This window comes from Anticarsia gemmatalis, chromosome 30 (genome assembly GCF_050436995.1).
Source record: "Anticarsia gemmatalis isolate Benzon Research Colony breed Stoneville strain chromosome 30, ilAntGemm2 primary, whole genome shotgun sequence".
NCBI lineage: Eukaryota > Metazoa > Arthropoda > Insecta > Lepidoptera > Erebidae > Anticarsia > Anticarsia gemmatalis.
The window spans coordinates 2,369,639-2,391,550 of NC_134774.1; the positions used below are offsets into that span (position 1 = coordinate 2,369,639).

At 39.3% G+C, this 21,912-nt stretch overlaps 2 protein-coding genes across 3 annotated transcripts; both read right to left on the minus strand.

Moving 5' to 3' along the window:
• Nucleotides 1-599: 599 nt before the first annotated feature.
• LOC142985533 (uncharacterized) lies at nucleotides 600-11,401 on the minus strand. Of its 2 annotated transcripts, XM_076133759.1 has the most exons (17): nucleotides 11,287-11,401; nucleotides 10,214-10,682; nucleotides 9,760-9,818; nucleotides 9,252-9,300; nucleotides 8,858-8,908; nucleotides 8,449-8,493; nucleotides 7,861-7,905; nucleotides 7,473-7,493; nucleotides 7,006-7,074; nucleotides 6,501-6,656; nucleotides 6,162-6,215; nucleotides 5,806-5,856; nucleotides 5,371-5,415; nucleotides 4,427-4,483; nucleotides 2,513-3,786; nucleotides 2,263-2,296; nucleotides 600-1,713 (listed from the first exon to the last, which is right to left on the minus strand). In XM_076133759.1, exons 1-17 carry the CDS (start codon nucleotides 11,320-11,322, stop codon nucleotides 668-670), a joined length of 3,561 nt encoding a protein of 1,186 aa, XP_075989874.1. In that variant the 5' UTR covers nucleotides 11,323-11,401; the 3' UTR covers nucleotides 600-667. The 2 variants fall into 2 exon arrangements, with proteins under 2 accessions (XP_075989874.1, XP_075989873.1); XM_076133758.1 differs by having other exon boundaries at nucleotides 2,263-3,786.
• Nucleotides 11,402-15,105: 3,704 nt separating this feature from the next.
• LOC142985535 (uncharacterized) lies at nucleotides 15,106-19,447 on the minus strand. Its single transcript, XM_076133762.1, has 7 exons — nucleotides 19,326-19,447; nucleotides 18,211-18,341; nucleotides 17,347-17,489; nucleotides 17,229-17,246; nucleotides 16,685-16,843; nucleotides 15,739-15,865; nucleotides 15,106-15,222 (listed from the first exon to the last, which is right to left on the minus strand). The coding sequence occupies exons 1-7, from the start codon at nucleotides 19,372-19,374 to the stop codon at nucleotides 15,124-15,126; spliced, it is 726 nt and encodes a 241-aa protein (XP_075989877.1). The 5' UTR covers nucleotides 19,375-19,447; the 3' UTR covers nucleotides 15,106-15,123.
• Between the last annotated feature and the right edge of the window lie 2,465 nt (nucleotides 19,448-21,912).

A 21,912-nucleotide genomic window follows, 5' to 3' on the forward strand; every position in this document is an offset into this window, starting at 1 on the left:
ATTGCTAAAGTTTTATAGCCTTAATAGTGGTCCCTTTCCATTAAAATTGATTGAATTACCTTCAATAGTTGATTACAAGCCAAATTAGCTACGCTACGAAATGTCAAAAACACATCAAAATAATTATATCTATGAACTAGCTGACCCGCGCAACTTCAACAACAAGAGAATCATAATTTTCCCCGTTTTTGTTACATTTTTCACTGGTACTCTGCTTCTATTGGTCGTAGCGTGATGATATAAATGTATCATTAGGCGCCCATAGCCAGTTGCGCTGCGAGTTAAGTCAAAGCTTAGTTAACTTTGACGCGGTCATTCGATAGATGGGTGACCACCTAGTGGTGTTTTTACTGGGCTTTGTAAATATCCAATTAGAAAAAAAATTTCAAGCCGCCCGAAAGACCATTGACATTGCTTAACGACTGTTATCTTAATTGACAACAACCGGGACCGACATTGTACGTGCCGTCCGAAGCACGGAGACGAGTTTTCACCACTATACGGTCACCCATCTATGGAATGACCGCACCAAAGTCGCTTAACCCACAAATCATTTACCGACCGGTCAGGTAATAGTTTACATTAATAATAAAAAAACATTTTCTACATTTTTGGGATGCTCGTTTATTAACCTAAATAAAATGTATCATTCAATTCCGTTTGTCATTCAAGAACTTTCAGATGATGTAAAACTATAACTTTCTTCGCTCGAAGAGCTGTCGCTAGAACTACTCTGACTTGTTTCGGAGTAGGATCCGTCAGCAGATTTTTCTACGGATTTAGACTGTTGGGCGTCAGAACTGGACGCGCTTTTCGCGGATTTCTCGGACTTTGAATCAGTTACTTGTCCGTCTTTTCCTACCGTGTGTGATTGTTCATTAATATTCTTATGACTGCTGGCTTCTTTAGATTGTTTGCTTCCGGAAACAGATTCTGAATTCCCATCACTATCGCTCGTAGAACTATTGAACTGTTGGTTAGACGAGGAACCGGATTTACCACCGCTGCCTGAAACCTTACGCCAAGATCCGGATCCTCCCGAATTGGAGCCAGATCCGTCACTACTTGAGCCAGATTGGCCTCCAGACTGGTTTGAATTAGACCCGGATCCGCCACTCTTAGATGATGCACTCGATTGGCTTTCGGATTCAGATGAATCGGAACCGGATTTATTGTTTGCGGATGAGCTTGACTGGCTTTCAGATTGTGACGAATCAGACCCAGATCTGTTATTCGATCTTGAACTTGATTGGCTTCCGGATTCACTTACTGCAGAGCCGGATCTGTTGCTAGAACTAGAGCTTGAATCGCTTCCGGATTCAGAATATTGAGACCCGGATCTGTTGTTAGAACTGGAGCTTGAATCGCTTCCGGATTCAGAAGATTGAGACCCGGATCTGTTGTTAGAACTGGAGCTTGAATCGCTTCCGGATTCAGAATATTGAGACCCGGATCTGTTGTTAGAACTGGAGCTTGAATCGCTTCCGGATTCAGAATATTGAGACCCGGATCTGTTGTCAGAACTGGAGCTTGAATCGCTTCCGGATTCAGAATATTGAGACCCGGATCTGTTGTCAGAACTAGAGCTTGAATCGCTTCCGGATTGAGATGTACTAGATCCAGTTTTTTTAGTCACTGATTTTGATCCAGAACTGCTGGATGCTTCATTTTTGCTGGCTGACGCACGAGAATTACTTCTTGAATCACTGTATCCTGAAAAAGAAATATTTAAAATTTATTTAAAATCTGAGAGCAGAGATAGCCGAGTGGTACAAGTTGGCACCTCACATGCAATTGCGGGTTCGAATCCGAGGCAACACACCCGTGTAATAAAAATAATTATCACTTGTGCCAATTACGGTAAAGGAAAACATCGTGATGCAACCTAGATACCAAATAATTTATTTTGTAAAATTATTTCATTTGGTCATGCAAAGTCCCCAACCCACAGTTGGCCAGCTTAGTAGACTGAAGGTCTAACCCTTCTTTAGGAGGGGAGCCCTTGCCAGAAATGGGACAATAATGGGTTAAAAAAATTGTATGATAAGAACATGACTTTTAAACTCTCGCGTTGCATGTTTAATGTATAAAAGAATACGGGAATCAACGCGAACACGCATTTTACCTTAAAATGTCTAACGTTTCGGCGCAGGTTGCACTCGCCGTGGTCGCAAAACTAGTTTGTAGGAATAGCAAGTGGGGACTATTTCCCTGCTAACCGTGTTATCGCTATTGCTAAATGTATGTACTATTTTAAATTACCTGATTGTGAGTCACTACTGGCTCCGTTTCCTCCCTTGTTTCCTCCCTTGCCTCCATTGCCACCAGAACCTCGTCCATTACCGCTTGCATTATCATTGTCGTCATCGCCTCCATTTCCACCCTTTCCTCGATTTCCTCCCTTGTTACCTCCCTTGCCTCTATTGCCACCAGAACCTCGTCCATAACCGCTTGCATTATCATCATCATCGTCATCGCCTCCATTTCCACCCTTTCCTCCCTTTCCTCCCTTGTTTCCTCCCTTGTTTCCTCCCTTGCCTCTATTGCCACCAGAACCTCGTCCATTACCGCCTGTATTATCATTGTCGTCATCGCCTCCATTTCCTCCCTTTCCTCGATTTCCTCCCTTGTTTCCTCCCTTGCCTCTATTGCCACCAGAACCTCGTCCATAACCGCTTGTATTATCATCATCATCGTCATCGCCTCCATTTCCACCCTTTCCTCCATTTCCACCCTTTCCTCCATTTCCTCCCTTTCCACCCTTTCCACCCTTGCCTCCTTTAGCTCCGTTAACTCCTCCAGTACCGCGTCTACGATCATTATCATCATCATCGTCATTGCCTCCATTTCCTCCTTTTCCACCCTTTCTGCCCTTGCCTCCTTTACGACCAGTAACTCTTCCAGTACCGCGTCCACTATCATCGTCGTCATCATCATCGTCTCCATTTCCTCCCCTTCCACCATTTCCACCCCTTCCTCCTCTGCCTCTCTTTCCTCCCTTACCACCAGAAGCTCCGGTACTGCGTCTACTATCATCGTCGTCATCATCATCGTCTCCATTTCCTCCCTTTCCACCTTTGCCTCCCTTTCCTCCCTTTCGAACTTGCCTCCTTTCATCATCATCATCATCATTACTAAATGTACCAGAACTACCTCTGTTTCTCCTAGATTGGCTATTTGTGCGTGTTACAGTGGATTCTGCACTGCTATTTGATTTCGATGACGATTTAGAGCCTTTTGTTACTTTTTTGTAAGAACCGCTGCGGCCATTTTGGTTTCCATTAGTACCATTTGATCCTTTCCTTCCTTTACGTCTTCTACGTCTACTTTTACCAGTTTGGCTGGTACCTTTCGTGCTTTCGGTACCAGACTTGGATTCACTCTTCGAATATGTGCCTTGTGATACTTCACTATTAGTTTGTCCAGATTGACCTTGTGTAACAGATGTTTCAGTATCATCATCATCATCATCATCTTCATCATCATCGTAATCATCATCATCATCATAACCGCTGTCGTCACCGTTATTGCCAGATCGTCTGCTAGCAGCTGATGACTTGCTTTCAGACTTTGCATTGTTAGAACTGCTCGATGACTCGCTTTGAGCACTTGTATTGTAACTTTCATCATCATCATCTTCGTCTTCATCATCATCATCATCATCATCATCATCATTTTCATCATCATCATTCTCGAATTCACTCTGAGATGCTTTCTTGATGCTCTTCCATGATGCATCTTGGTTGCCAATAGTAGAGACTATGTCGTTGCTATAAGATGACATGTCTGAAAAATAAATTTTTATTATAAGTATTTGCTTACTTATCAACAAAGACACCCGCGCTAAGAATTGCTCTTGTGTCGCGGGGACTTTTACAAACACACAAACAACGGATACAAAGTACAACCAGACATGATACAATTATTTTTGGGTCACAAATAATTGTTCCTTGTGGGAATCGAACCCACGACCTTCCGACGCAATAAACCAATGGGCAGAGTCATACCAAGTTGCGTTTTCTGGCGTCTGCCTACCCTCAAAATCTTCAGTGGTCAAATAAGCGTCAAAGATTATCTCTTAATTAATCCTCACTTGTTCCAACGGTGAAGGAAAACATCGTGACGAAACCTTGCTTAAAAATTATTTAGAACAGTTCTTTTAGGTACGCAAAGTTCCCAACCCACCAGCGAGGTGGACTCAAGGCCCTCCCTCATTCTGGTAGAAGTTTTTTGCCGGTACTCTGCTCTTATTGGTCGTAGCGTTATGATATATAGCCTATAGCTTTCCTTAATAAATGGGCTATCTAACATCGAAAGAATTTTTCAAATCGGACCAGTAGTTCCTGAGATTAGCGCGTTTAAACAAAGAAACAAATTCTTCAGCTTTATAATATTAGTATAGATTTGGATTTGATAATATACTTACTCAAGTATTGCAGGTTTCTGCTGTAACGGCATAAGTCGTCAGCAATGTATCTGCCCACTGCAAAAGAAAAGACAGGTCAGAACAATAAGCGAGAAAATGTATTAAATAAATATGGAATAATTATTTTTCGGGACGACTCACACACGGTCATCTGATTCCAAACTAAGCAGAGCTTGTACGGTAACCAGACAACTGATAAACATACTTATATACTTGTAAATACGTACTTATATAGATACATTAACAATCAGTATCAATATTTGTCCAGAGTGGGATTCGAACCCGCCACACGCGGAACTACGGTTATTGCGGCGAGGTGACCACTTTAACCACTGCGCCAAACGTGCAGACAAACAAATAAATATTTAGAAATCAATCAATTTAATAAAACTCTTCCGTCACTGACTGACTGATGGACAACGCACAGCCGAAACTGCTGAGCGTACAAACTTGACATTTGCTATGAACATTCCTTAGGAAGTGTAGAGGAGCACTAAAAGAGGATTTTTGGGAATTCCCCTCCGAAGCACGGAGACGCCCAGCTTAAATACAACTATGCGGTCACCCATCTATGGGATGACCGGGCCAAGGTTTGCTTAACCCACAGATCATTTACCGACCGGTGGGTGGGATTTTTTTGTGAAAACGGGAAATCTAAAGTCTACGTATTGCCTTTCAGTAATGCGTCGATTTTATAATATATTAGCCTGCGATCTCGCCTGGTTTGTGACTTCAGACAGATTTTTCATACACACTTTCATCGCCTATTTTATCCCCTTGGGGTAGAATTTATCAAAATCCTTTCTTAGCGGATGCCTACGTCATAACATCTACCTGCATGCCAAATTTCAGCTCGATCCGTCCAGTGGTTTGTGCTGTGCGTTGATAGATCACTATGTCAGTCAGTCACCTTTGAGTTACATATATTTAGATCTGGTACTTACATTTGTTGTGACGGGCGTTGGCAGCATATGCATTGATAGTGATAACTGTAAACATAAAACATTAAATTAGTTTATTCTTCTTCTTGTCGTATGGTTAGTGGTCAACCTAGTGTCAAAGTTGTTCAAGCCCGAAGGCCTTTGACGTGGCTTAACGACTGTTATCTTAATTGACAACAACCGGGACCGACTTTTTACGTGCCCTCCGAAGCACGGAGACGCTCAGTTCAAATACCACATAGCGATCACCCATCTATGAAATGACCGCGCCAAGCGTTGCTTAACATGCAGATTGAGCTGGCTATGCCAAAGAGCCCTTATCGTGAACTGCTGTTATGTTAAACAACAAGCGTGACTTGTATCACGGAGACGCTCAGCTCAAACACTGCACCTACATCTATGTAATTTTCGTTAATTACTAAAATTTTATTAACTCACCGCTCTTGACAACTGACTGTATGTCTTTATCAGTCCAAGTACTGGAATCTCCTGAAAATCATAATATATTGAGTTTTCTGTATAAAATACTTATTAAAATATCATGTAAGTCCTTTTGCCAATGATACTACAATGCACAGTCTATGAAATAGGACACGGAGGTCTTCGACCTCAACTTCCTAATTCCGGGCAATTTCCAAGAAATTCTTAACAGAAAATCTCAGAAAAGACTTTTTGGCCCGACTCAGGATTCGAACCCGAGACCTCTTGATCGGCAGTCGCATACACTACCGACCGCGCCACAGAGGCAGTGTCTGTATATATGAAAATAAGCTAATAGTTTAGTATATACTCACGACCAAGAATCTGCACCAGAGAGCTGACAGAATCGAAGACGATACGGAAGGAACCTGCAAAAGAAAAGAGATTTTTAAAACGACTCTTTCAAAGGAAAGCCTTCTAGTAAAGTGTATTAGAAATAATGATCATCACTACTTAATATTATAAAGCTGAAGAGTTACGTTATATAGCCTACCTCGATAAATGGGCTATCTAACACTGAAAGAATTTTTCAAATCGGACCAGTAGTTCCTGAGATTAGCGCGTTCAAACAAACAAACAATCAAACAAACAAATTCTTCAGCTTTATAATATTAGTATAGATGATAGTCATATATATGTTAGTATATTCTTACCTGAGCTAGATTTGCCATATTTTTGTTTGTAGTCCTTCAGCTTAGCTGAAGCATTCTCTAGGCCGTAGGCGAGGATATAGTGGTTTGGAGTGCTGATGTCCTTGTTCAATTGCTTGATTCCCCATTTGCTACCAAAGTTGTTCTTGCAGAAGGTACCTGGAAAAAGAATTGATTAGTTACAATTCGAGATAATTATACAAATGTGATAGGTTTAAGTTGGCACCTCCCACGCAAGTGGTCGACGGTTCGAGCCTGAGGCAATACACCAATGACTTTTCCAAGTTATGTGTGTATTAGAAATATTTATCACTAGTTCTAACGGTGAAGGAAATCATCGTGATGAAACCTTGCATGCCTTAAAATTGTTTAATACTTTTATTGGGGCCAAAGTCCCCAACTCCCACTTGACCAGCGTGGTGGACTCAAGGACTAACCGCTCCCTAGTTTGGGTGCAGACCCCTCCCAGCAGTGGGACTGTGATATAATTATATTAATTTATACTCACGGCTGTGGAGTTTCTGACCATGAGGTCCTTTGCCAAGGCACGAATTGATTTTGAAGAAAGCAACAACACCTGTAAAGAAAAATTAACAATTTATCACATATTTTCTAGCATTTGTTACTACATCAACCGGAATACATCTGGGAATCGAACCCGGGACTGTGCGTTTAGCATTCGGATAGAATACCGACCGCGCTATTGAGACAGTCAATAAAATATTAGGTCGAGGAAAAAGTCTTTTCGCATTATAGTATGTATGAATTTGTAATAAAATCTTTTCTCTACACAAAAAAGCTCGATATTTGGGTACCTCACGAGCTCACTGAAAGAAACCTAATGAACCGTGTACTCATTTGTGATTCTTGAAGCCAAAGAGATTTTATTACGAGTTCATACATACTATAATGCGAAAAGATTTTTTCTCCGACCTGATAAATATATTTGTTTTAAATAAAAAAATAGTTTCTTACCATTTGAGAAGATGTCTCCGACTGTAAACAGAAAAACATATTAATATAAAATTTACAAAAAAAAAAATACAAGTAATGATAGCCGAGTGGTAAAAGTTGGCACTTCTCACGCAAGTGATCGGTGAACCTGAGGCAACACACCAATGACTTTTCCAAGTTATGTGTGTATTAGAAATAATGATCACTTGTTCCAACGGTGAAGGAAAACATCGTGATGCAACCTTGCATGCCTGAGAGTTCTTTAGAACAGTTCTTGAAGGTATGCCAAGTCTCCAACCCGCACTTGGTCAGCGTGGTAGGCTTAACCTCTCCCTTATTCTGGGAGGAGACTACAGCCTAGCAGTGGGGCAGTAGTAGGTTATATTTCTAGAGTTTTCAAACTCCTTACCTCCAGGATATTCTTGGTTGATGAGGTCACCAGCTCCGATACCAGCTGGAAAAGAAAAAAAAATTAATGTTACTGCCATTAGCCAGCTTTACACACACACTGTATCACACGTTCTTAGTATCGTACAGTATTACGCGCGGGTGCGCAGCGCGCGCCGAGAGAGCGATTTTCTTCGCGGGCGCGGACAGATGAGCGCGGCGCGTGCTCTTTCACACACGATTGCTGTTTCATGCGTGATAGAGTGTGTGTAAAAAGGGTTATTATTTATGCGAAAGTATGTGAGTATGGATGTTTGTTACTCTTTCACCTAAAAAGCACTAAGTAGATTTTGATGTTATTAAGCATGAAAAAAGTTGAAGATCCGAGGTCAAATGTAAAATAATTTAACTTGCAAAATCGTCCATTGAAAATCAAAATCGACATGAGCACGATGTTCTGAGCCTGGTTGTTAATATATCTATATAAGTATGTATTTAGAAGTATATAAGTATGTTTATCAGTTATTTGGTTACAGTACAAGCTCTGCTTAGTTTGGAATCAAATGACCGTGTGTGAGTTGTCCAATGATATTTATTTATTTATATTTACCTGATGCGTATGTGGCAACAGCGTCACCGGCGTTTCTGGCATAACCTGTGAAAAAAAGTATTTTTTTGTTAGTTTTTCTTAAATAATCAACACTGTAAATGCTGCTGTACTTTATAAGCAATAAATAATTAAAGTGCGATTTTTTACAATATTTTGCTTTGGGGTCGGTTAATTTTATTAATGTATTTTATACATTAATGTACAGTACAACATTACATATTAATATCCAAGTCGTTGTACACTTCAAAGTAATATAATTACTATATATAAAAAATATTATAATGTAAAATTTATTATTTAACAACTTGAACTGAACTAAATAGTAAGTAAGTCGGTTTTTAACTACATATATATTATAATAACAATAACTTATTATTGTTTAGATAGATATTTCTAAAGATATACTTACGTTTCCTGGACAGTGTTCTGAAAACGAGACCAGCTCGGGAAGCTGCGCCACCTGCATACAAACAAAAGTAATTTAGCATGAAGAAATAATACTACGGTCGATTTTATTAGAATAGGCCATACTTTTTACTTTTCTTTTTTTTTTTTGTAAAGATAACTCCCGCACTAAGAATTGCTCTTGTGTCGCGGGGACTTTTACAAACATACAAACAACGGACACAAAGCACGAGCAGTCCCGAAACAAATATTTGTGGATTGCACAAACTCAGATTTTTTTTTGGCCAGATACCGGGTTCGAACCCGGGACTATCAGCAGTCGGATATACTACCGACCGCGTCGCAAAGACAGTCTAATTAATAATATGTTTTAGGTACTAATAAATAAGATAAATTACCTCGGATACCACGATTGAAGAAATCGAAGGAGAAGAGGGCATCTCCGCGCTGAAAATAATAAAAACAGACATTACTTAAATACCTAATTGAAGCAGAACGAAATGATGAGATGATGATCCTCTTCAACCACAAATCAAATGGTTGGTTTTCGTGGGGTGGTTTTTTTGGTTACACCACATAACCATATTACATACAGGGCGTCTCCGTGCTTCGGAGGGCACGTAAAAAGTCGGTCCCGGTTGTTGTCAATTAAGATAACAGCCGTTAAGCCACGTCAAAGGCCTTCGGGCGGCTTGAACAACTTTGACACTAGGTTGACCACGAACCATACGATAAGAAGAAGAAGACCACATAACCCAGTCTTTCTTCCCCCAAGAAAGATGGGAATCCGAAGGAATTTTTCCCCCCTTAAAAAAAAGGTGATTTAAGGTTCTTCCCACAGTCTTCTGGGACCGTTGCCCAGCAGTGGGACAGTAATATTTTTTTTTGATTTAATTATTAACTTACCGCGCCAACACCGGCTCCAAGGTTGCCACCGACTCCACCATTGATACCGCTGAAGCCGCCTGAAAAACATAAGTATATTATATACTACAGTCACTATTACATGGATGTGAATGAAGCAAGGGAAGTTTGTAAGGATCGTACCAAGTGACGTTCTTTGGTCTCTGCCTACGTCTATGGGAAAAAGCCGTTATGTTACATATGTATGTATGTATGTATGTATGCATGTATGAATGTTTGTATGTGTATTTTATTGGATGAACCGACTTTAACTATTTTTGTTTTATTTTAAAGTCGGTGCTTTTTTAGATTCACTTAAATTGGTTTAATAGTAGACCAATCATTTAAAGATATAATTTGTAATCTGTTGTTTACATAAATGATTCAATTATATTCCCTTTCGTGGTCCTAATAAAGTGTACTAGATTTGAAGTCGGTATATTTTTGTGATTATTACCTCCGTTGCCGCCAACACCTCCGTTTCCACCGACACCGCCGCCGACTCCACCGCCTACTCCACCGCCGACTCCACCACTTCCTCCGACTCCACCTCCGACTCCACCACTTCCTCCGACTCCACCGCCGACGCCACCGCTTCCTCCGGCGCCACCTCCGACTCCACCACTTCCTCCGACGCCGCCACCGACGCCTCCACTTCCACCGACTCCACCGCTTCCGCCGGCGCCGCCGCCAATACCTCCGCTACCACCGATGCCTCCGCCAATGCCGCCGCCGATACCTCCGCTACCACCAGCGCCTCCCCCCCATCTACCACCTACACCTCCGCTACCACCGGCGCCACCGCCTCCGTAGCCTCCGCCACCGCTGCTCCCACCTCCGTAGCTACCCCCGCGTATACGCCACGACTGTACCGGTCTCTGATAACGGCCGTGTCTACGCCTAGGATGAGCTACGGCTAAGGCGAGCTGTAAAACAAAAATATTTATTTATAACATACGTTTTCCTTCACCGGAAAACCTTGAAAACCTTCCTATTTAAACCTTGCATGCCTTAAATTTGTTTAATAAATTTATTTTATACAAAGCCAACCCGCACTTGGCCAGCGTGATGGACTCAAGGCCTAACCCCTCCCTCATTACGGGAGGAGACCCTTGCCCAGCAGTGGGACAGTAATGTGTTAAAAATTTATAACATAGTAGAATAACATGTATTAGTAGCACATGAGCTCGTGGATCGAATCGTGAGGTTAAGCTACGCTTGCCAAGGTTGATAGATAGATGGGTGACCACTATAGATTTATATAAGATTGAAATATTTTACGAATTTAAACGTTGTGATAAATTAGAGTTTTATTTAAGTCAGAGTTCTTTATTTATTTGAAAATGCTCTACCTCAGCAGACACCAACTTAAATTGTATAATGTTTTTTTCTAAGACGGTATTCCCAACAAAAAAATAGAATTTTAAAGTCGGATTACATCTACAACAAACTTAGTATTTTTTAAAGTCGGTTTTTATAATAAAGTCGGTTTTTTTAAAGTCGGTTTGTGATAAAATTTAAACAACTTACCAGAGCCGTTAGCACAACCAACTTCAGTGATACCATGGTTGTTAAAAATGTGTGATATTATAGGAGATATGACCACAACGGTCAAACTCCTTACTATGATTTCAGTACTCCAATCGGTCCCATATATACTGAAAATTTTGGCCGCAAAATCCTCGCACCACTATTTACTTAGCTGAAAAATTGATTCAAAATCAATATTGTTAATTAATAAATTTAATTTTGTCACCTGAATAAATAAAATATTAAATTTTAACTGTTTTTCCAAATTTTTCTGTTTAAGGTTTTCGGACATTATGACGACTAGTTATTTATTAAAGCAGTGGTAATAATAAGTACTTACCTATCCATACTAATATTATAAATGCGAAAATAACTCTGTCTGTCTGTCTGTCTGCTACTTAATCACGCCTAAACTACTAAAATAATTTGCATGAAATTTGGTATGGAGATATTTTGATACCCGAGAAAGGACATAGGCTATATATCATCACGCTACGACCAAAAAGAGCAGAGTACCAGTAAAAAATGTTACAAAAACGAGGAAAAATTTCACCCATTCGCTCTTTTTGGACGCAAGCGAAGTAGCGCGGGTCAGTTTCCCCATAGGGGTAGGTAGAGAACAAAGAACGTCACTTGGTACGATCCTTACAAACTTCCCTTGCTTCATTCACATACATACATGTTGTCATACAGGACCGTCGGTTACGAGTAGCACCTGACCTTTTTACAAGACATCACCGATATGATCTGTGTATGTCTTTCTAGGGCGTCCTGTCCCAGCGTAATAAGTAAAGTTTATTATTTATAAAGACGTTTAAAAATTATTATAGCTTTAGTCAGAGCAGTGATAGCCGAGTGGTATAAGTTGGTACCTCCCACGCAAGTGGTTGCAGGTTCAAACTCGAGGCAACACATCAATGACATTTTCAAGGTATGTGTGTATTAGAAATTATTATCACTTGTTCCAAGGGTGAAGAAAAACATCGTGATGCAACCTTGCACGCCTGAGAGTTCTTTAGAACAGTTCTTGAAGGTCACCAACCCACGATCGGCCAGCGTGGTAGACTCAAGGCCTAACCTCTCCTTCATTACAGGAGGAGTTCCTTGCCCAGCAATGGGACATTGATGGGTTAAATTTAATTTTTTTATAAATTATAGCTTTAATGTACTCAAAATATTATCAAAAAACGTGCTATAAAGTAATTTTAATAATATTATTAGTACAAGTGTGTTAAACACAAATGATTTCTGTTTATCGTCTGCTGATGACGTATATACGTCTGTTTGGGTGATTTTACGCTAATTTATGTATCCTACGTACATTATATACTGATAATTAAAAAATATTTTAATAAGCTCGCCCCCTGTTACATGGGACTAACATTTTTGTTTGGCGAAATGGGGGTGTATTTCTTAGACCTCGGCCTTCAAATCGGGTATTAACCTTTGGTCTCTGCTTACCCCTATATAATTATGTATGTATAAGGCGTGATTCTTTGTATATATAAGTAAACAAAGAACGTCACTTGGTACGATCCTTACAAACTTCCCTTGCTTCATTCACATACATACATGTTGTCATACAAGACCGCCGGTTACGAGTACTATGCAGCTGACTTTTTCTTTTGTTAGGTTTGATCACGTAGGGAGAATGAATTAATGAAGATTGAAGAACAAAATTTACTATGCGGACGTAAATGGAAACGCCAGAAAGGAACGCTCTAGAAAAACATATTAAGATTATTGGGCATACTCCCGAAAACTACGATTGATTCAGTTTCGAGCTTATGTCAAATTGTACTTTTAAATTCCTATGTGTAAACTTGCGTGTGCGTAGACACTGGATTAAAATTAAAATAATCTAAATTATTCAATATAATAAGTTTGTCTTTGAACCGGCAATCAAGATATTATAACGGTGAAGGAAAACATCGTAAGGAATGACAAGCAGGAGAGTTGTTTAAACAGTTGTTGAATAAAGTCGCCGCACTTAGCCAGTGTAGTGAGTCCTAGCTTCTCTATCATTCTTAGAAGAGATTTTCAAAATCAAAGTAAAATCATATTTATTGTGAAAACAGGTACAAAGGTAGACTTAAAAAATAAAAACAGTGATCAGCCATGTCGCACCATTAAGGTATGTAATTCACCTTAGCCTAGCAGTAGGACAGTACCTAATAGGCTAAAATATAAACGCGCAAATCTCTTTCAATAATTAATTAAAACCCTTTTTCCTTATGCCTCTAACATTCTTAAATAGGTATACAATTTTCAACCTTATGTCATTAGGCCTAGAATAGTTTTTTGTAAAATCTGTGCCTTTATCTGTATCTGTATTCAATATAATAATTAATTATATTTGTTTTTTATATTATTACAAAAAGCGTAGCGTTTACGCATGTTCTTAAACAAATTAAGGATCGATATAAATATTATTAATGCGAAAGTCTGTTAGTCTGTCACACTTTTGTTAAAACAAACCGATTTTTCTGAAGTATTAGTAGCCCGCCCCGGCTTCACCTGGTTTAAATAGTAATTTAATAAAAACACAGTTACAAACATTAAAAAAGGATTATCCAATTTAATTTAGTTATTCAAAAGTTTTTATACATTTCGGTGATTCATATTTATTCGTATAGATAAATTAGAATAGACCAATTTTACTTCGCCCGACTCGAGAATTGAACCCGAGACCTCTACATGGCAGTTACTAATCTCAAAAATCATTCCCTAAGCAATTACAATATTGGATGTAGCCAATTGTAGCCTGTACTCGAGCGAAATCGCATGATTCAGCTAGTCATAAACAAAACGTGAACGTTACACGAGGTTAAGCAATGATCTTCATGGCCAATCATTTATAAACTGACACCTGTTCAAATATATAAAATTGTCATTAACGTGAGTGTCTTACGCACTATTTAACTTTGTGTCTCTGATTATAGTAATAAGCCGTAAAAAAATCAGTCTAGCCTTTCTTCCTTATGTTGGACTCGGCTTCCAGTCTCACCGGATGCAGCTGAATACCAATATTTTACATGCAGCGACTGTCTATCTGACCTCCACAACACGTTTACCTGAGTTATAACACGATAAATAAATAATAAGACTGGTTGTCAGACGTTCTAGCATCCAACCACTGGCAACGACTGTCAAAGATCTTGGATAATGACTACTGGGACAATTTAACGTGCCTTCCGAAACACGGAGGACATATCAATCAGTCTAGTCTTTCTTCCAACTATGTTGGAATCGGCTTCCAGTCTCACCGGATGCAGCTGAATACCAGTATTTTACATGCAGCGACTGTCTATCTGACCTCCACAACACAGTTACCTGGGTTATAACACGATACTAAGTAAGACTGGTTGTCAGACTTTCAAGCTTCTGGCTACTGTTAACGACTGTCAGAGATCTTTGAAAATGAGAGCCGGGATCCACAATTTAACGTGCTTTTCTTATAGTATTATAAATGCGAAAATTCGTGGGTTATAACACGATACCCTTCGGTTAGACTGTTAGTCAGACTTATCTATACTATATACTATATACTATAATATTATAAAGCTGAACAGTTTGTTTGTTTGTTTGTTTGTTTGAACGCGCTAATCTCAGGAACTACTGGTCCGATTTGAAAAATTCTTTCAGTGTTAGATAGCCCACTTATCGAGGAAGGCTATAGGCTATATAACATCACGCTACGGTCATTAGGAGCGGAGTAGCAACGAAAAATGTTACAAAAACGGGGAAAATTTAGACCCATTCTCTTAGGTGACGCAAGCGAAGTTGCGCGGGTCAGCTAGTTAATAATAAATACAAAAGTTAGAGATTATTATTTATTTAATAAGGTTTTTTGTAATACAACTTGTATCTTAGAGGATCAGAAGTGGCGTCGTTTGCCGTTGAAACCATTTCTACGATTCCTTTAGTTTGATATACCTGAAACAAATATATAATAAATACATTAATTGGTGACTTTAATAAAAAAAAATATCCCACCACTGGGCAAGGATCTCCTACCGGAATGACGGAGGGGTTAGGCCTTGAGTGCACCACGATGACCAAGTTGGATACTTTGCATACCTACAAGAACTGTTCTATAGAACTCTCAGGCATGCAAGGTTGCATCACGATGTTTTCCTTCACTGTTGGAATAAGTGATAATTATTTCTAATACACACATAACTTGGAAAAGTCATTGGTGTGTTGCCTCGGTTGAAATCGTCAACCACTTGCGTGGGAGATAATTAATACCACACGGCTATCGTATCGACGTCTTTGAGATGAGCACGAGTATTTGTTCTGAGCCTGGTTGTTAATGTATCTATATAAGTATGTATTTACAAGTATATAAGTATGTTTATCAGTCATTTGGTTACAGTAAAAGCTCTGCTTAGTTTGGAATGAAATGACCGTGTGTGAGTTGTCCAATAATATTTATTTATTTTATTTTACCTGCATAACATGGTCCACCGGCTTCTCCTTTTCAGGTTCTCCGAGACCTCCATATGGTTGCCTGGTAGACTTAGGAGAGGAAGAATCGAGAGGACCCATAGATTTAATCACTAGTTGCAAGGCTTGACTGTGAAACATAAAAAACAGTTAATTATTACAGGGAGGAGCTCGTGCCTTAGTTAACAATAGCCGCACGGATCGATCTCTGAGGTTAAGTTATGCTTGCCAAGGTTGGTCAGTGGATGGGTGACCATATAATACTTACTAAGTTTCTCCGTGTTTCGGAAGGCACTTTAAATTGTACCCGACTATCATTTTTTAAAGATCTTTGACAGTCGTTAACAGTCGTCAGAAGCGGACCTATCTGACCTCCACAACCCATTTACACGGGCTATAACACGATACCCTTCGGTAAGACTGGTTGTCAGACTTTCAAGCATCTTTTAACGACTGTCAAAGATGATAAAAAATGACAGCCGGGACCCACAATTTAACGTGCCTTCCAAAACACGGAGAAACTCGATATGTATAAGATGGTCACCCATCCACAGAACAACCACGGCAAGCATAGCTTAACCTCAGAGATCGATCTGCGCGGCTGTTGTTAACTAAGCCACGAGCTCCTCTAACAAGTCTTACATAGTTAGAAGAAAAGCTTGAGTGAGGCGCACATAGCCGGTTACGCTCACCGGTCGGTAAACGATCTGTGGGTTAAGCAACCCTTGGCGCGGTCATTCCATAGATGGGTGACCGCCTAGTGGTATTTGAACTGGGCGTCTCCGTGCTTCGGAGGGCACGTTAAAAGTCGGTCCCGGTTGTTATCTACTACGATAACAATCGTTAAGCCATGTCAAAGGCCTTCGGGCGGCTTGAACAACTTTGACACTAGGTTGACCACTAACCATACGATAAGAAGAAGAAGAAGAAAAGCTAGGCAGATGATTACCTGGCTTGATCCAATGCTAAGTCTTTCATAGTGTTTCGTTCTTTAGCCGATAATTCATTGCTATAATGAGGGTAAGACTCTAATATTTCAATAGGTGACATTGTGGTTGTGGTCGTACTTTGTGTTGTGTCTTCTCTTAAGTTTCGCCGGTGCTTAAATCTGTGGGTTATAAGTTAATTTAGACTGCCTTAGTTATCTTAGATAAGGTCGCAACGCAACAATTATTTGTGCGATCCAAAAATATTTGCTTCGCGACTGGTTGTACTTTGTGTCCGTTGTTTGTATGTTTGTAAAAGTTTCCGTGACACAAGAGCAAATTTTAGAGCGAAAGATGTCCTTTTAAAAGAAAAAAAAAAATGCCCGACTGCGCGACTCAAAGGTGTATTATGAGTCAGCCTGCGACCACGGCGAGTGCAACCTGCGCCGAAACGTTAGGAATTTTAAGGTAAAATGCGTGTTCGCGTTAATTCCCGTATTCAATTATAACTCTCACACATGACATTTTCCTTCACCGTTATAACAAGTGATCATTAACAATACTTACTTCATGTCGTCTCGTAACCTGAAATTGTATAAAAACTTGAATTAACTCAAAACTATCGCGGCTTACTAATATTAAGAGATCAGTGTTATACAGTTATAGGTTTTAGATAGTGCCTTACGCTGATACGGTAGTTGTCTTCAAAGCTTCAAGCAAGTCTTTCATGCCACAAGATTCGTCAACTCTCTCTTTTAATTTCTTATTTCTCGCTTCAAAAGTAATGTATTTGTATTTGTCAGCAAAAGTAAGTAGTAATTCAGCCAACTATTATAAAAAAAGACATCGTATGGTTAGTGGTCAACCTAGTGTCAAAGTTGTTCAAGTCCGAAGACCTTTGACGTGGCTTAACGACTGTTATCTTAATTGACAACAACCGGGACCGACTTTTTACGAGCCTTCCGAGACCGGAGACGCCCAGTTCAAATACCATGCGGTCACCCATCTATGGAATGACCGCGCCAAGGTTTGCTTAACCCACAGATCGTTTACCGACCGGTGAGCGCAACTGGCTATGAGCTGTAAAGGAGGCAGTGTGCAAGCGAGACAGAGACTGCGACCGTCACTTTTATTACAATCTGACTGCCTCTGTGGCGCAGTCGGTAGTGTATGCGACTGCCACTCAAGAGGCCTCGGGTTCGAATCCTAGATCGGGCCAAAAAAGTCTTATCAGAGATTTTCTGTTAAGACTTTTTCAGAGATCGCCCAAAGTCAGGAAGTTGAGGTTAAATACCTGCGCGCATTTGAGAGCACGTTTTACCGTCCCAACGGGTTATGAGAGTGATGTAATAGAGAGTGTACCTCACGGGAGGTCGTAGGCTCGATTCCCACACGGAAGAATCATTTGTGCGATCCACAAATAATTGTTTCATGTCTGGTTGTACTTTGCGTTCATTGTTTGTATGTTTGTAAAAGTCTCGACGCAAGAGCAATTCTAAGTGCGGGAGTTATTTAAGAAGAAAATAAAAGAAGAAAAAGATAGATATACCCTGGCTTCTAAAATCGCTAAATAATCCCACGTTCGTCTGAACCTCTGTAGAACTGAATAAAAGTCTTCGCCGTAAAGCCTTACTGATTCAGCTTCTACATCATACCTTCGAGCTGATGTTAATGAAAACACTGAAATACATGAAAAACATCATTATTACTAGCAGAATGGCCTAATTCCGTCCGGGTATAGTGCAATTATATCCTATTAATTGGGGAATGTCGTGAGATTATGATCCCATCAATACTATAATATTAATGTTGTCCCGACAGTCACATACACAATAAAAAAACTATTCACCGAAATGATACGAAAAAAACACGTTTATTGTATAGGGACCCCTCTTAATATTCTATTGTTTTAGATTTTTTTTGTATCTGTTGTTGTAGCGGCAACGGAAATACATAATTTGTGAAAAATTCAGCTTTCTAGCTATCACGGTTTATGAGATACAGCCTGGAAACAGACAGCGGAGGCTTAGTAGTAGGGTCCCGTTCTACCCTTTGGGTACGGAACCCTAAAAAGGTATTATCCATTTTAGTCTAATTGTTCGAACTATGCGCGTAGATACATTTTATTAGTGATATTTTTATTATTTAAATAAGATTTAAAGATCATGGGCGTAGTGCTCGTAACCGGCGGTCCTGTATGACAACATGTATGTATGTGAATGAAGCAAGGGAAGTATGCAAGGATCGTACCAAGTGGCGTTCTCTGGTCTTTGCCTACCCCTATGGAAAAAGATTGTATTTTTTACGTGCATATAAAGCAAATGGCGTTCTCTTGTCTCTGCCTACCCCTATAAGAAGGAGGCCTGATTTTATGTATGTATGTAGCAATGAACACCACAATTGTCCATAGTTAAACGGAAACGATCCAACCCACACAGACGTAGTTTCGAGATATTTAACTTTTAAATTCAGATCACTAACTTTGGGGACTAACTCAGGACTATAACTTCATGGTGGGTTTGAATTTTACTTGGATTGTTTTCGTGATATTAAAATTTTAACTTCAAGGAGTGTTTTGGTATACATAACTCATTTTACCCATAGTGTGGGTTGGATCCTTTCCGTTTAACTATGGCCATTATTTAAGTTAAATTTAAAACTCACCGAATATGACTGTTAAATATATTTTCAAAAAACAATAGTTCGAAGCCATTTTAAATATTTACTTTGTACAATATATTTTTATTGTTCTTAACTCATAAATCTTCAATTGTATTTGATTTTATTGTTTTAAAAACTAATATAATATTTTATACTTACTTTGATTACTGGCTTTGTTCGCTTTAAAGATATTTCTTCTTGTGGGACATTAAAACAGGTGTTAATTAAAATAATATTAAAAGTTTTGATGCATGGATGTTTGTTACTCAACTACGAAACTACTAAACGGATTTGGATAAGAGTTGATACACAGATAGTTTATAACCTGTATTAACAGATAGGAAGCCTTTTTACCCCATGAAATCTTTTCATGCAGACAAAGTCGCAAACAGAGCTGGCTTTTTTCATAAACTCTTACTTTGAGAAAACTGATAAGTCTACTTCTCAAAGCCGCCGTCTCGTCAGCATGTCATGGCTTAATGTCGAATCTCGGCGAACTCTTAATAAATAACTATATATCAGCTTAGCCTTTCTTCCAAACTATGTTGGAGTCGGCTTCCAGTCTCACCGGATGCAGCTGAATACCAGTGTTTTACATGCAGCGACTGTCTATCTGACCTCCACAACACAGTTACCTGTGTTATAACACGATACCCTTCGGTAAGACTGGTTGTCAAACTTTCAAGCCTCTGACTATTGTTAACGACTGGCAAAGATCTTCGAAATTGACAGCCGGGACCCACAATTTAACGTGCCTTCCGAAACACGGAGGAACCCGATATATATAAGATGGTCACCCATCCACAGAACAACCTCGGCAAGCGTAGCTTAGCCTCAGAGATCGATCCGCGCGGCTGTTGTTAACTAAGCCACGAGCTCCTAAAAGTCTAAAGAGTCTAGAGTCTAAAGTCTTTCTTTGAGTAAACTGATAAATCTACTTCCCAAAGTCGCCGTCTCGTTGGCTCAAATCATGGCTTGATGTAGAGTCTCAGCGAACTCTTACTATACTAATATTTAACTAAAATAAATAAACAACTCTTTAAATAGCAACGCCATCTCTCGGTGACAGATCGAACGAACAAGCACATTAACACACGTACTCAAACAAGTAGTTGAACGCCATCTAACGTTGAGAATCTAAAATTATTTACAAGCTTTGTAAACTAGGGAGGGTTACCGGTTAAAGCAGTCTCCATGTTTAAAAAGGGCGATAGTGTCATATGTCGGCGGCGTGAGGGCAGCAAATATCTGAATACAAGGTGTGTAAGTATAATTTCAATTTGTGTGTGATGAGTACGAGTATCTGTTCTGAGCCTGGTTGTTAATGTATCTATATAAGTATTTAGAAGTATATAAGTATGTTTATCAGTTATTTGGGTACAGTACAAGCTCTGCTTAGTTTGGAATCTAATGACCGTGTGTGAGTTGTCTCATGATAATATATTTAAGTTCTTCTTTCATACTATTAAAGTAATTAAAGACGGAAACATACTAATCATACATTTGACTTTGACTATACTAGTGACGTCATTAAGACTGTATTTTAGTAGTCAATTTGACAGTTGGCAACACTGGCAGGTCGCCATATTGTTTTCTGTCCATTTATGCCAGTGCGTTGCCAACACATAAATATGTGAGTGCTTTTGTTTATTTATTGTGTTATACTTTTCATAGAATACTATTTAACTTTCATAGTACTTAAAATTGAGTAGTTGACTATGTTAACAAAAAATTATTAAACTTGTACTCGTAAAAGGTTCATCTAAAATGCTCAGACTATGTAATTTTATTTCGTTAATAAAGTTGTAATTGTAATAATTACAGACCAAAAAATTTTTTTAAGCACTCGTTTGACACCAACGAAAAAACGAAACTGTGACGTATTTCTATACTTAAATGTGTTTTTGACATTTCATAAAGAGTAGCTACTCTTCAAATCAGCTGATTTGACTGGTAATCAACTACCCAATTACTTACTATGTACCTTGTACACAAGGTTCTCGGCTGGAGGTATACAACATACAGAATGTATAACATCAGTGACACGTCTTATACAGCTGACGGTGACCTGTTTGATACAAACTTAACTTTATATTTTCTAAATTGCGCGTTTGGCGCAATAGTAAACGTGCAGCCATTCCCACCCGGGACAAATATTTGTGTGATGAGCACGAGTATCTGTTTTGAGTCTGGTTGTTAATCTATACTAATATTATAAAGCTGAAGAGTTTGTTTGTTTGTTTGTTTGATTGTTTGTTTGTTTGTTTGTTTGAATGCGCTAATCTCAGGAACTACTGGTACGATTTAAAAAAATATTTCAGTGTTAGATAGTCCATTTATCGAGGAAGGTTTTAGGCTAAATATCATCACGCTAGGACTAATAGGAGAGTACCAGTCAAAAATGTTACAAAGACGGGGAAAATTTTGACCCAATCTCTCTTATGTGACGCAAGCGAAGTTGCGCGGGTCAGCTATTTGATATAAACTGCATGATTGGCGCAGTGGTAAACGTGCAGTCAGTCCCAGCTGGGAGAAATATTTGTGTGTATCTGTTTTGAGTCAGGTTGTTAATGTATTTAGAAGTATATAA

Coding starts and splice junctions, on each gene's coding strand:
- LOC142985533 (XM_076133758.1), bottom strand. CDS start 11,322: ATGGTATCACTGAAGTTGGTTGTGCTAACGGCTCTG. Junction 6,216..6,500: donor ATATGGCAAATCTAGCTCAG/GTAAGAATATAC, acceptor TTTCTTTTGCAG/GTTCCTTCCGTATCGTCTTC. Junction 5,416..5,805: donor ACAGTCAGTTGTCAAGAGCG/GTGAGTTAATAA, acceptor TTATGTTTACAG/TTATCACTATCAATGCATAT.
- LOC142985535 (XM_076133762.1), bottom strand. CDS start 19,374: ATGGCTTCGAACTATTGTTTTTTGAAAATATATTTAACAGTCATATTC. Junction 18,342..19,325: donor ATATTTAACAGTCATATTCG/GTGAGTTTTAAA, acceptor CATGTATTTCAG/TGTTTTCATTAACATCAGCT. Junction 17,490..18,210: donor TAGCGATTTTAGAAGCCAGG/GTATATCTATCT, acceptor TTTTTATAATAG/TTGGCTGAATTACTACTTAC.